Source organism: Vigna radiata, chromosome 7 (genome assembly GCF_000741045.1).
Source record: "Vigna radiata var. radiata cultivar VC1973A chromosome 7, Vradiata_ver6, whole genome shotgun sequence".
NCBI lineage: Eukaryota > Viridiplantae > Streptophyta > Magnoliopsida > Fabales > Fabaceae > Vigna > Vigna radiata.
The window spans coordinates 15150047-15165596 of NC_028357.1; the positions used below are offsets into that span (position 1 = coordinate 15150047).

General features: G+C 30.6%; 2 protein-coding genes and 1 non-coding gene across 8 annotated transcripts; 1 reads left to right on the forward strand and 2 right to left on the reverse strand.

The window, feature by feature from the left end:
* Positions 1–3217: 3217 nt before the first annotated feature.
* On the reverse strand, positions 3218–3289 carry TRNAW-CCA. The gene has a single exon. It is a non-coding gene; the product is annotated as a tRNA-Trp (tRNA).
* A 1158-nt stretch (positions 3290–4447) lies between these two features.
* LOC106767403 (probable WRKY transcription factor 4) lies at positions 4448–6710 on the forward strand. 4 transcript variants are annotated; one of them, XM_014652282.2, is made up of 4 exons: positions 4448–5057; positions 5457–5929; positions 6017–6175; positions 6350–6710. In XM_014652282.2, exons 1-4 carry the CDS (start codon positions 4842–4844, stop codon positions 6618–6620), a joined length of 1119 nt encoding a protein of 372 aa, XP_014507768.1. In that variant the 5' UTR covers positions 4448–4841; the 3' UTR covers positions 6621–6710. The 4 variants fall into 4 exon arrangements, with proteins under 4 accessions (XP_014507768.1, XP_014507769.1, XP_014507770.1 ...); XM_014652283.2 differs by having other exon boundaries at positions 5478–5929; XM_014652284.2 differs by having other exon boundaries at positions 5553–5929.
* Positions 6711–11572: 4862 nt separating this feature from the next.
* Positions 11573–15276, reverse strand: LOC106766112. Of its 3 annotated transcripts, none has more exons than XM_022784457.1 (11): positions 15234–15276; positions 15042–15128; positions 14390–14834; positions 14160–14243; positions 13937–14065; positions 13362–13494; positions 13109–13271; positions 12844–12972; positions 12407–12601; positions 12191–12313; positions 11573–12021 (listed from the first exon to the last, which is right to left on the reverse strand). In XM_022784457.1, exons 3-11 carry the CDS (start codon positions 14679–14681, stop codon positions 11908–11910), a joined length of 1362 nt encoding a protein of 453 aa, XP_022640178.1. In that variant the 5' UTR covers positions 14682–14834; positions 15042–15128; positions 15234–15276; the 3' UTR covers positions 11573–11907. The 3 variants fall into 3 exon arrangements, with proteins under 3 accessions (XP_022640178.1, XP_022640179.1, XP_014506356.1); XM_022784458.1 differs by having other exon boundaries at positions 11573–11898; positions 11992–12021; positions 15042–15254; XM_014650870.2 differs by having other exon boundaries at positions 15042–15254.
* Positions 15277–15550: the final 274 nt, after the last annotated feature.

Genomic DNA, 15550 nt, shown 5'->3' on the forward strand with positions numbered 1-15550 from the left:
TATATATATATATATATATATATATATATATATATATATATATATATATATATATATATATATATATATATATTAATATATATAGACACACACACACATAAACAGTTGACACTAGATTCAATTATCCGGATACATGTCTCTGACATTGTGCTTCATTGTAGGCGTGTACTTGTAGTAATATTTATGCTCTGCAGAGTCATGGACAAAAGGGTTATCACTATACTTTTCACAAGGTTAGTTCCCTTCGCACCTAGGACCAAATGTTATAGTGACTAGGACCTCCTACGACTCTCATCACATAACTCATAATACTTTATTTGAGTGTATACTGTTATTAGAGTTCATGATGGCTCCTTACTAACCTCCCATATGTCAATGCATATACTAATGTCATCACCACAAAAAAAAAATCCATGAAATTCCTTCGACACCATCACCATACAAGTCCAAAACCATATCATCACCTCAATCAACACACAATAATAATCATAAACATACATGAAGTCTATTATGGATCTATCTCAAAGAACCAAAAAAGAAGACAGATCCAATCATACAAACTAACACTTAGATGTGGCACTCAGTGTCAAACCTTTCACAAAGAGTGGTGCATAGTTACAGTACTAACACTTAACATTATTCTTCTTGCAAAATTTTGCGCTAAACGACACTTTCTATTGGTCAGCGTCCTAAAGCTATATTTTTTCAGCCTTATAGTACAAAGATGACTCTTAGCGGTGCACTATTGTCACTCAGCGCAAAGCATTTGCAATAAATGGCATTTAGTAGTATAGTCTATTGCTCAGTGCTTTGGAGCTAAAATACTCCCAAACATGCAACACAAACTGGCGCTCAACGCCACTCTAATACCGCTCAACACCGTATCAGTGGCCAACAAATGGATTTTATGATTTTAAGTGAAGTTTGACCTTATCAATTACTCAAATTGGTACTCTTTTCTCAGTGCATTGATTCATAACAATTTTAAACACGAAAAATCATATCAATTGCTCAATTGCTCAAATTCTAAATTCTCTCAATCATACAAACCCAAACACAAACAAATACAAAAAATCATGAATAAATCATTTAATTTAAAATAATCATATACATCAATCAAATACATCAACGTGCAAGACATCAAATTACCAAACTCATGCACACCAAAACAACTAGTTTCAGTTAGCTGACCTAACAACTTAGAAGACTATAACAAACAAAGTTCTTCTCAATTTGTAAGATGCTCTATCTACACATAAAAATATCACAAGAAAGATCAAGACATATAGATATGATAACTAATCAACAAAGACTCATTAGATGACCAAAAAGACACATACAAGTAGAAAAAGATTCACATTGAATAGATAATAGAAAAATTAAAGAAAAACGACTCAATGTCAACTTACGTAAATTGAGAAATTGATTGATCCAAATTAACTTGTTACCATGATCAATCTTAATGTCTCAATTTTTCGATAAGACGAAAAACTCTTAAAAATTTGAAACAAAAAACTCTAAAAAAAAATAAAAAAAATCTAGAAAAATAGTTTCTAAAAAGATAATATATTTTAAAATAATAATTTTTTTACAATAAAATTGTTTATATTAAAATATTTTAATATTAAAATTATTAAGTTTCATTATTTTCAAATTACTATCATTTATTTTAGGGTTAAATATGCTTTTAGTCCCTGAAGTTTCACTGATTTTTGGGTTTAGTCCCTGCATGAAACATTGAAGGCATTTGATCCTCTTAGTATGAAAACTCTTATATTTAGTCCCCAATTTTGAACGGCGTCAAGTTTTTGCTTAGGTGTCAAACGGCCGTGCCACCTATTTACTGTGCACTCTGCCACGTGTTGGTTTATGAAGGTTTGCATTGAGATTTGCACGTGTTCAATTATCTGATTAAGAATTAGGTTACGAATTAGGGCAAAGTTAATTTTTGCAATTGGGGAAAACTTCTTCTTCGTCTTCGACAAGCACGATTAAAGTGAGAGATAGTGGTGAGCAAGATGTATACATTGGTGAGCAAGATGTTGACATTGGTGAGCAAGATGTATACAGTAGAAAAAAAATAGCTATTTAAAGTTTCTCATCTTCACTTCACCTGTTTCAAAAATATTGTTCTTTCAATTTCCCTTCTTCAAATTGCCGGATTCCATTTTCATGAATTTCTCTCAGTCACTTCTTCTTCCATCTTCCGTCCGAGAGAAAGGTATGTGTTGATTTTCACATTTTCCTTTTCTTCCTCATCTCTCACAAACTCAATACCTTTAATCANTTCCCAAACATTTGACTGATGTCATTTCTAAGGTTCAATTATTATTTACTGGNAAAACTTTTAGCTTCCAATTTTCNTGATAAACATTTCGCCTCTATTGCTTTGACCCTTTTTTCTGCAAAACATTNTGTTCTTTCTGCTTCTTATTCAACCGCTGGTCTCAGATATCAAAGTGAGGGTAAANGCAGTGACATTAGGAATTTCAGCGNTGGTTTNGGGAAAACGGGTANTGATTTTCANGAAAGCTTAAGTTTTGTTGNGAGTGTTTGTGNTGGGGNAGAAGAAGAAGAGAGTGAAGAAGGGGAGGGGTTTAGTGATGATGATAATAGTCTTGAGTTTATCACTTCCTTTCGTGGTAGCAACCAACAACAGAGAGAAAGTATTGCAAGAATTGAAATTGGTGAGGATGAATTTAGGCACCCTTTGGTGAGGGAAGTTTGTAGGTTAATCCCCAATTGCAAAAATTCACTTTGCCCTAATTCGTAAGCTAATTCATAATCAGATAATTGAACACGTGCAAATTTCAAACCAAACCTTCATAAACCAACACGTAGCAGAGTGCACAGTGAATAGGTGGCACGACCGTTTGACACCTAAAACTTGACGCCGTCCAAAATTGGGGACTAAATATAAGAATTTTCATACTAAGAGGATCAAATGCCTTCAATGTTTCATGTAGGGACTAAACCCAAAAATCAGTGAAACTTCATGGACTAAAAATATATTTAACCTTTTATTTTATGAAAACATAACAAATATATATATATATATATATCAAATCTAAACATATGTTAATGTTTTTTATAGAAATTACACTAGCAAATTATACTGCATATATTTTAATAAACTAGAAATATACTAAATTACATTCTAGTTTTAAAAAACGTGAGTAATATATTTTTATAAAAAATAGGAGAAAATTGTAAAAAGTGAACCTGACGTGAATCGAACACGCAACCTTCTGATCTGGAGTCAGACGCGCTACCATTGCGCCACAGATCCGCTTGTTATTCTCCAGGCATAACTAACATACTTGAATAAACAATGTTTCTTAGAAGATTTTCTTTTTAGTTTTATATATGATTTGATCCTTCTATCTACTTTTTTTACATAATAATTTGAAAGTAAAAACAATTATTATGTGAAATAATTTATAATCGAAACAAAGATCTTGAGTATTTCTTCAAACCATAAGATTATCTTTTTTAATTACAAAAACTAAAAACATAATTTTTTTAAGTTTATAGAAATAAAAAAATTATTCTGAATTTGAAAAAAAAAGTAATAAAAAAAAAATCAAAACTACCAATCACAATTGACACCAAAGAAAATAGAATACGAGAGATAGTGAGGACTTACCAAGTTGCATGTTTAAAGTATTGAAATAAGGGTTTCCCTCTTAAGCTACATGTAAGAAAATAGTCGCTAACAAAATTATTTTTTGTTCATAATTTAATATTAAATTTGAAATTCATACTTAGAGTAGAAAATAAAACTACCATGAGTAAAACCTGTTATATAACGTTTATTTAGTTTCTACAGTACTTTTAAATGATGTCTACATATGTCTAGTATATTAGACGCCGAGAAATTAAATTTATTGCTTCTTACTAAATAATCCCATATAAAAGAAATGGAAAAGCAAGTAGTTTTAAAAAGTTAAAATAAATAAATAAATAAATGACATTGTTATTGCTTAACTCTTTCTTACGTAATGTTTTAAATAAAATAAAAACCAAGTAATTTATTTTTTAATTGAAAAAAAAAAATCCGTGAACTTATCTTTATCATCCTCCTGTGGAGGCAAAACTTGTGTGAGTCAGTTTTTGTGACTTGACTGAGTTTGGTCCTCATTTTATCTTCACAGACAAACATAACGCAACAAAATGACTCCTTTCTCGCCACTGCCCCTCACGTTACCACACACCATTGGTTCACCTTCATTAAACCCATGTAATTTCTCAACTCCTTTGAGGGCAAAATCGACAATGCACAAATCCCCTCACCATTCGTCACGCGTTGTTCACCTTTTTCTCGTAAATCGTAATCAGAATGAAACACAAACAGCCGTCACTTACAATTTTACTTTCAGATTATAAACTAACTTCAAAATGCATAAATACACAGTCATTTTTAACATGAAATCAAGCTTAGGGAACATGAACCTTGAACGAAATTGAAGGAAGTTATGTTTCACTGTTACCTAAATTAGGGAATAATGTTCCTTGTGCTCAGTTTTATAGATAAGAAAATGATGATACCATTACGCAATTAAAGAAAATCAAATATATATAACTTTGTTGGTACGTGAGAGAGGGCCGAACTGTGGGTTTTTTTCCTGCAGTATCAGTGGCGTGGACTTTTTTTTTTTTGCCGAAATTGAGAATTGAGTTTGAGATCCAGGAAACCAAAAAAAGTCAAATCATCCGACCAGAACACTACCAGAATCATCGTATAACATGCACGGAGCATAAAGGTTGGATATTTTGATCAGGTTTAGTTGAAGATAGAAAAAAAAGAAAGACTTTTTAAAGTCTTGGTTCACTCAAGGTGAATGGTTGGCGGTGGAAATGGAGAGGGAGCTCCACCCTCGACGGCGGCAGAGAGCGTTTTCAACGGCGGGGAAGCTGTGGGGTATAGCCCCGGTCCCATGACTCTGCTTTCTAACTTGTTGGGCAACGGCGATGAATATAAGTCGTTCTCGGAGTTCCTCGCGGGCGCTATGATGGACCCCACCCCTCCTCGGTTTTTTCCCGATTCACCTTCTCAAGTAACACATCTCATTTGCGATATTCTTTCCTACCACATATTTACGCCTTTCCTAAATTTATGATTTTTATATAATTGATCTTTACTTTTAAATCAAGAAACATGATTAAATAAATTGTGTGGTTGAGTAGATTTTACTTTAGGATAAATATGTTTCATGATGAACATATAGCCTTGAATTTTGGTTACTGCATATAGGTTTTCTTAAGTAGTGTATCACTTTGAGAAAGTTGTCTTTAAAGTTCTTTGAATTGATTAAGCGACCTTTTGGGGAAATCTTTATATGATGGAGATTACCACTATAAGGCAGAAGTTTCTTGTATTTCTCATTCATTTCACGTGACATCTACCAGAAGCAAGAGAAATTATTGTATGAGATTAACATGCATCTATCTAATAGGGACACTTTGGAATGACACAGCAGCAAATGCTAGCACACATCACATCCCACTCCAATGTGAAAATTCAAGCTGAAGATCCATACTCATTGACACAGGTTTCTACAACTATTTCCACCACTGCACAGCACCTGATACCACAACCCAATGATGATGGCTACAACTGGAGGAAGTATGGGCAGAAACATGTAAAGGGTAGTGACTTCTCTCGAAGTTATTACAAATGCACACATCCAAATTGTCCTGTTAAGAAAAAGCTTGAGCGATCTCTTGAGGGTCATGTAACTGCAATTATCTACAAAGGAGAGCACAACCATCAACGTAAAGGCACTCTAACATCAACTGAGAAGAATTCAGATAAGTTGAAAGAAGAGATGAGTTCTCACTCAGAATCTGGAACCAGTGACAGTGAGGAAGTAGGTGACAATGAAACTGAAATGGATGAGAAAAATGATGAACCTGATCCAAAGAGGAGGTAAGGGTTTAGTTCATATAAACCTGTTCATGGTGTGGGACAATTATTTTGCCTTCTGTGAATTTGGAAAGTTTTACTATTTTGCAGAAACACCGAAGCCAGACTCCAGGATCCAGCCTCTTTGCATAGAGCTGTGGCAGAGCCTAGAATCATTGTGCAAACAACAAGTGAAGTGGATCTCTTGGATGATGGATATAGGTGGCGCAAATATGGGCAGAAAGTTGTCAAGGGCAATCCCTATCCAAGGTCATATTGCTTTTCCTCCACATTTCATTTGTCTCTTAACAGTCTAGTAAGAACAGACAAGTACAGTCACTCATACATGCATTTGATTTAACATTGTACCCAACAAACATGGTTCCCATGATGCTTAGTTATTCCTCGTACTCAGTTATGCATGGTTTTATGATATATATATAGGAGCTATTACAAGTGTACAACCTCAGGTTGCAATGTTCGGAAGCATGTTGAGAGGGCTTCAACGGATCCTAAAGCTGTAATAACAACATATGAAGGAAAACATAATCATGATGTACCAGCAGCTAAGACTAACAGTCACACACTTGCCAATAATAGTTCAACACAGCCGAAAATACAAAATGCCATGCCTGATGAGAAGATGCATAGTTTCAGGGGCAATGAGCAGCGACCTGTGGCAAGTCTAAGACTAAAGGAAGAGAAGATAACATAGATTTCTTCCTTTCTTAAGTTATTGTATCTTTTCTCATAATTCCACAAAACACTATGTTAAACTCATACACTATAGTTATATATAAAAAAATATCTTTAACAACTTTTTTTTTAATAATTTTTTTCTCTGTTTATTTCAAATATACGAATAATAAAATAGTGACAAATAATATGTTATTAAAAAATTGTTAAAATATAATACTTCTTATATATAACACATTAGCCATGTTGAAATTCTGTATAGTTCAAGATTAACTCAGAATTGAATTCATGTCAAAGTAAAACTAATTAAATTAAACTAAGCTTAATTAAGTTCTAAGTACATAAGAACTTCTAATTGAATCTTTATTAATTTTTATTTTTAAAACTTTTCAAATTTTAAACTTTTCAATTAGTCTTAGATATTTCTTTTAATGGTTTTTTTCTTAACTATTTGATGTAACACTTATCTTGTACATGATATAATATTTTATTACAAAAGACTACAATAATAAGACTTTTCTCATAAATTTATTATATTTGACAAAAAATATTTCTAAATTTAATTAAAATAGTGAATTATAAAATTAAAAAATATATAACTAATATATATATATATATATATATATATATATATATATATATATATAATTATTATAAAATTACAGTGTTATAACATTATAAAATTATAAATTTTTAATATTATAAAATTGAAAATTAAAATATTATAAAAATATCAAATTACAAATTTATATAATATATAAAATTATAAAAATTTAAAATTATGAAATTATAACATTACAAAATTATAAAATAATTTTATAATTTTTTATGTTATAATTCATAATTTTATAATTATATATTTTACATTTTTGTAATTTTAAATTTTTTTATTTTATAATTTTAATTAAATTGAAAAACAAATTTTATTAGATACAATAAATCTTTAAGGAATATATTTTAACAAAATATTATCTAACCACATTTAAGTGTGATGATACTAATATAGAATTATCACATAATTGTTAGTCACCTAGTTAATTGAAAATTCTAATTGCATAATTTGAAATGAAAATTTTTAAAATTTTGGGAATTCAATTAGTCACAAAAATTTAACAGTTTCCAAATTTATCAAATAGTCAAAACTTAGTTAAGTCATTAAACTATGATAATTAAATATTCAAATTAATGACTCAAATTTATTTTATCAAAATAATTTGATTGAAAGTAAAATAATTTAAATTAAATTAAAGTAAATACATTTTTATATTTTTTTCTTCAAAAATTAAATCCATTTAGTCTTAACTATAAATGTTAGAACTAAGGCAAACTTAAAAAGAAAAAAGAAAATATTATTCAAACTTTGGAAATGTGTTTGATTGAAACATTTTCCTGTTCTTTGGTGATAATGAATGGATTTACAATTTTTATTTTTTAATAATACATTTATGTTTATGTTATTGAAATTAATTTTTAAATTATTTATTTAAATTTATCTTAAGTATATTTTAATTTTAAATTAAATATTATTTTTAATATTTTATTGTTTAGCTTATTAATGATGTTATTATTCAATTATTTATTATTTCATATGATATTTTAATTTTTTTATTATACTATTATCGTTATGTTATAATATTATTATTGTTATGCATTATAGTATATCATTATATTATTAAAAACCATTTGAATTTTTGAGCTTTCAAATTTTGTTCTCATATACGAACTCTTATATTACAATAAAAAATATAAATATTATTAAAAAGGAATAAATTGATTAGTTCAAAATTCTAAGAACAAGTATTATGTTGTATACAATTTTTTTTTTGTTATGTTTGGATATCTTACTATGCTCTTAGATTTTGAATAATTGTTGAGTTTGGAAGTTGATATGAGAAAACAAAATTATAAATAAATGAAATTAATTGTATTTTTGACAAAATCCTATAATAAATGATCTTAATGTAAAGATGATATGATGATAATACGTTGAATTTTGTTAGATTGTGTTTTTGAACTTATTTTTCATGTTTGAGTTTGAGATGAGATTTGTTTAATTTAATTGAATACAATTTTCTGTGTTATCATTTTTGCATTAATTAGATTAGTACATTTGAGACAAACTAATTTAATATGTAGTTATTTGAAGTAAAATATTCAATTGTTAGGTTATTGTTAGATTCAGCTTGAAGTATATATATATATATATATATATATATATATATATATATATATATATATATATATATATTATATTTTGAATTTTAATGAATAAGGTTTCATCAAAACGAGTAAATGATTTATATATATTTGAATAGATTTTGATTTATATTTTGACTATTTGAATTCTTTAGAAGTTGTATTGTTAAAATGATTTTGAAAATATCTGAAAATTTATTTGATTCTAATGTTGAGACTACTTTTTTAATATTTTCTCTTAAAGCGAAAATAAAATTGAAAATCAACCATGAGTCCTATTTTTGTCAAAGGGAAACATTTTTTCCTCAAATTTCGCTCAAATAGATAATATTTTTTCAAACAAGATAATTTTTTCTGAAATTAAAAAAAATTGCAAATTTCTTTCTTTCTCTTCTTCTCTTTTCTTGTTTCTTTGATGAATTATATTTGAATATTTGTTATAAATGTAAGACGAACATTAGCTTGTATATTGATCTTTTTATATTTTGTTTAAATAAGTTACCTTGTATGAAAATAATTTTTGAGATGATAAAATGCATATAAATTTGTGGTTACATATTTGAAATATATGAATGATTTGTTTATTTGTATATTAAGTATTGACATTGTACAATATGATTGTCTGGTCAGTTATTGACCGAATGGTCTATGATAGTATCGTACTAAAGCTCGAATCAGTTAACCACTCGATCAAATTCCAGACAAGGTCGAATGGTCATAAATGTTTAAACACCTTAAGTATCACTAATAATCAAGTTTATAGATAAATGGTACTTACTAGGTATTGGGCCATGATTAAGGCTATATTAATTACAAGTTTACTACGTGATTGCATTTATTGCGAATGTAAGATTTTACCATGCTAGCCGAATGATTGTAGTACTGACTTGAGCGATAGAGTATTTTTGACAGGTACACTTTTGTACGGCTTGGAGAAGGAATGTCAAGAACTTAGGACTTTATAACTGAAACTGCAAAAATGACGTTTAAAGGCTTAAAAAGAAGTGTGAAGAAGTGTTTTGATTGTGATTCTTGATAACTGTTGAAATATCGTTATTTTTATACTTAATTTTGATACTAAAAACACCCTTTAAAACTTAGAAACTAGTTTGAAATCATGTTTTTGCTTTAGCTGAGAGAATAAGAGAGTCGAAGGTGGTATTATTGGTTTTATTCTTGGTTTTCCTTATTTTTACAGGAATTAAGATGAATTGGATGAAAGAAGTTGAAGTAGTAAGGAGTTGGACTCAGGAAAAGCGGGAAAATAGCATAAAAGAAGAATCGCAACTAGCGTTGAGCGCCGTTTTCACCGTTGAGCGCCAAGTTTGCTGTTGAGTTCACTGTTTGGCGCCTAAGTGCCACCGCTGAGGGCCAATCCAACTACCACAGTCACTGTTGAGCGTTATTTCCACTAGTGAGTGCCAGAGTCTCCAGTTTTGCTCGTCTCGCGCCTGGGCGCCACCGCTGAGCGCCATTCTAAATACCGCACCTACCGCTGAGCGCTGTCGACGTGGGCCTGAGTTAGTTTCTGCTATTTTTATAAACTATATAAGGGTTTAAACGACCTAGAGGGTTTATCTTTTGACAGAAAGAGGTACCAAAACACTCATTTCACCACCCCTCAGAGGCGGATTTTAGATGCAAAAGCTCCGATCTTCAACTTTTAGAGTTCCATCTTTCATTCAATTGCATGATCATTGATTTGTCGATATGGACACATATGGGGAAATCTAAAACTGGGAAAATTCTCCCGAAAGCAATATTACCTAGACATAGGAATAGAGGGTCGGTTGCCTTTAAGTTTTTGTGTGAATGTAATACATAATTAGTTGCTAGGAAAAACGATACTTGATCTTACCATTTGTCGATTCGATATATTTGTCGACATCTTAACAATTCCAAACTCTATACCCGAAACAAACACCTATATTCATATAAACTAAGATATTAAATGGTAAAAAGTTAAAGAAACATTCTTACACATAAATGTGTAGCTTTAATATTGAATCAAAATGTTAATGTATGATAAAATATATTTAATACAAGTCTTTCAAAAGATCATAGTATATGATAAAATATATTTAATACAAGTTTTTCAAAAGGTATTAGATGATATTTCATTTGTTTAATATATTTGATACATACATCCATAGAGTTATCATTTATTGAATTTTTAATGAAAATTGACTGTTATAACTTATTAATTAAAATGCATCCTTGCATTTTTTTTTGTTTATGTCTAGTGTACACAAGAATATATAAATAGAAGTGAAATAACGTGTGAAAGGGAATATTTTTGTTTTTACTCTAATTATATAAATATTTTATGCTTTATGCATGTTTAAATTATATTTTATAATATTATAAGATTTGTACTTTTTCTCTAGTATATTTATAATATGGTACATAGTTTAGTTTTTAGAGTATTACAAAATCAAATACAAACTATTTTAGAAAAATATTTTCTATATTGAGATTTCAATAAATCTAATACTTTTACATCGCTTATGTAAAAAGATCTCAACTGTCAGATTAATTTATTTGTAAATTAAAAATAAAATTAAAGAACCTAAATAAGAAAATTTATAAATTAAAATATAAACTAACTTCAACTTACGAAGAACATCTCATTTATTTATTATTATTTTCCTGAAGTGTTTCTAGATATACTTATCTAGACATTCTTAGTCAGACATTTCCATAGATATGGCAAAGTCGTTAATTTTTTCCCCCATTCTACATCTACGAGGTGATGATGGTAAAGGGTAAACAAAACAATTTTGATAAATCACAACTGATAAAAAAATGAATGCTTTCTACTGAGCATCTCCTCCTCTGGCAACCTCAGGGAGCCTGATTTTCAGCATCACCATAAACATTCCTCAGAATCTATGATCTATGGGATATCAAAGGTGCAAGAAAGACATAGATTCAGGACTTTAATACACTAAAAGAAAACAAAAATCTTGCATATGTGAGAGAAAGCACAGATTCTCTTCTTTTGCCTCCATTGTTAAGTATAGACTCAGCACCCAATCTTGTCTTTTCTTTCCCGCCTTTGATGATCATGTGGGTCTTATCCCAATTTAAAAACCTGATGCCTACATGAATTAATTATCATCATTAGCTACAATGGTAGGAATTTGACCATGGTTAACAAAATCAATTTTATTAAGCCGTAAGCAGCATAAGACTTGCTCTGGCAGTTCCTCCTGCTTCTGAGCCTGTCAAAGCATACAAGAAAAAGGGTATTATTAGAAAATCAATAATTTATTGAGGTATAATAATTATAAGGAAAATAATGAAAGTGGACAGAAGAACACCCTATGTTGGTGGTTCATATAAACTAAAAAGGAATGATAACAATTGCATTGATAGAATACCATATTTTACCTGGATAGTTAAGCCTAAATTAAGTACAACATTTTTTGTACGGTCTCGAAGTGAATCAAGTGCTTTCCTTGATATATAGCTAAAGCGATGTATATCCAAGTCAATCTCAAAGTAGTTAGGTCCCTGCAATGACGAATTGAAGACACATAATTTAACAGCTGATACACAATGATATAAATTCATTTAGCATGAAAATTTTAAGCCCATTTGTGTAACCTTAAAGAAACTGTGTTGAGGGCGTGAAAGTACTGGCTTTCCATTGTAGGCATGTATAAGCTTTTTCTCTGCAGAATTTAGCTCAAGGTCCTCTGGATTAACTACCTCAGCCAAAATTTTTAGCCTTTCACTAAAGGGAACCATGTTTTCCTTTGCAAACCCTTTCACCTTTTCCATCTCACCATCTATTAGTCTCTGTCAAACCAATACTGTTAATAAACTCAAAAAAGTAAAGTTCTATACTAGTACTAGAAAAGAATCAGCGTGTTACATTAAGGACCAAGTTCAAATGTGAAACCAAGAATTCATACAACTTTGGTATACATGAGGGTAATCAAGCATTGGAATTTATAGAATTTATAGAATTTTAGAGGAAATTTACTGTAAGCATACAGATTTGGGATTCAGAAGAGGCAATTATCAATGAGAAGAAATACCTTGATGCTATCCTGAAAGTGTGGAGAAGTATCTGTTTGAAAATTCTCAGACAATTTAAAATATAATACAAGGCTCAAGCCTTCGCCATCAGCATCACCAAGGAACACTCTAGCAGGATACGTTGGTAACTGAGACAAAAAAAAAAAGGAACATAATTGAGCTAAGTAGCATTCTTGTACGTTGTTCAAACAGAAATACAATGTGTGAATATCCAGAAAACCTAGTTAAGGTGAAGTTATCAGTTGATTGAGTTGGAGAGTGAACCTGTATGTTAACAATTAGAAGGGAAGGTACGTTGTCATGTTCTTTTAGAGGCGGAAGTTCAAGATGCTTAGCAATGTGATTTATCTTGCGGGGACAGGCAAATAAATCAACACCTATTGGTTCATAAGGGCTAAAATCTGGAGCAGGACACTTCTGCTTATCTCTGTATATTCAGATGAACCAAAAGGATATAATTTGCTGACAGATACAATTGAAAAAGAAAAAGATTGACAGATAGAATTTGCTGACATGCCTGAAAAAATTCTCTCCACGGAGGCTGAAAACTGAAGGTGAAACTACGGACCAGGAACCAGGGCATGGTTTCTCTTCAGTTGTATGTAGAATCTGAAGCCCAGTTCTTGGACGATACAATCTCTCGGATGCACCTGCCCATTTACTCATTTATTGTTATTATAATAAGTCCTCTAGCTCTAAATACATCATAGATAGCTTATATCATCATCTTTTTTTAATATTTACTGCTTTGACCAGACCAAATAATAGCTAAGAATAAACAATTATTCAGTTGAACTAAAACTACAGATTACGTTGTCATGGTTGAACGAGGAAAGCTCCAAAGCTTTAAGACAAAATAATTATATGCTTTAAGATTTTTCAAGCAATAAATATCTGAAAAGTGAAATATTCCCGACAAACACTAAAGTTTTCAACAGAGACAAAGAAAAATCTTAATTCACATTCTACTTATATGATTCTTTTTTCTCACTTTGATCAAAGGATTTCTTATTCACAGAAAGCATGGAATCTGCCTTTTGCTGCTTTCTTTGTACATTCACAGAATGCATTTGTATTGTTACTACTACGTACCTTTAATGCAGCTTTCATTCAACCCATCATATCTACATTCTGAATCTACAACGTATGATTCATTTTCATGCTGGAGTGACTGAGTGTTCGGGGCACTTCCCAAAGCATTACTGACAAAGGGAAAACAATCTGTTGGCCACAAAGCAAGAAACAGAGAAATTTCATGAGCATAACAATGTAACAATGATAAATTAGTGACAAAATCGTGATATAAATGCTTCACCTCCAAGAACACTAATGAAATCATCATCCGAATCAGACTCTATACTGCTAACTGAATCAAACCAGGCATCCTCACTACTTTTTCCTGCAAAAAATAATTGCTCATCATTCCTATCAAAGTGATCTATGTCCAAAAGCAAAATAGAATCATAAATCGCACCAAACATATGGATACAGTTAATACTATACTACAAGTCTCATATCTCTTAACTGGGTTTATTCTAAACATACCATTCAGATGTTTTTTGCTATGACTGTGATAAAATTTTTTGTTAGAAACATCAGATTTCCGGTAAGTGGTTGGAGCAGCGTTCTCAGAGTCCATAGAGTCAGAAAAAGGAAAGTCTCCCACACGGCTTCCAGCATTGCTAGATCTTCTGACAGGCAAGGCAGCGGGTGAAGTGGAAACACTTCCCTTGCGTTTTCTAAAATGTTTTTTTTCTCTTTTATGGATACTGTTCCTCTTCCTGTTTGGATTGGAGGCACAGCCTCCAATGACTTTTTGTACAAATCCTCCAATCATTGTTGTTTCAGGCCCAGTGATAGATCAATGAATGGAGAAATAGATCGTTTCTCACCCTAATCTGCTAGATATAATGCACCTACTTATATATATATATATTTAACATGAACCTCGATCCATGGTAAAACAGTGATCACCTTCTTTTGATAAAACCTGGACAATGAATATAGAATTAATAACTTCCTAAAGGAGACAAAACAAAAATGCAGAGTTATTTTCTTCAATGGATTTAAAAGAATATATACTTTTGAAATATGATCCACTGCATGAATACAAAACATTGAAAGGCATCCATGCATGCATGAAGGAAATGAGTAAGATGGGTGATTGATGAGATAGAGAGAGATAAAAAAGGAGAACCTGAGAGGGAGAAAGTTTAAAAAAAGCAGGAAAGAGGAATCGCCGTTCCTGGGAGGAACTTGGATTCCTCGGCAGTTCTTCCTTCTCCTGTCTCAGAATAAGAAGAAATCAACCAATACACAAGCGAAAGCAAAACAAAGAGATGTCTGAAATAAAGAGACAAATAAAATTTCAGAACTCGTACCCACATACCTCCTTTCTTTTCGGATCCTCCAATCTTTCTACTCTTTATTCCTCTCCTCTCGAATCTCTCTTCATTTCATCTAAATTAAATAAATAATTTCTTATATACAAATTTAATAAATTTCAATTACAATGCTAGTAAAAAAATACCACGATTTATTAATTAGTTATAATTTATGTAATAAGTCATATGTTGTAAAAATAGTGAATATGATAAAATTTATTATACCGGTTATTATTAGAATTTATAAAGAGGGAAGGTTCCTAACATCTTACTAATAAAAAGTGAATGTGTATATTAATTTTAAATTTAAAAAATAAATACT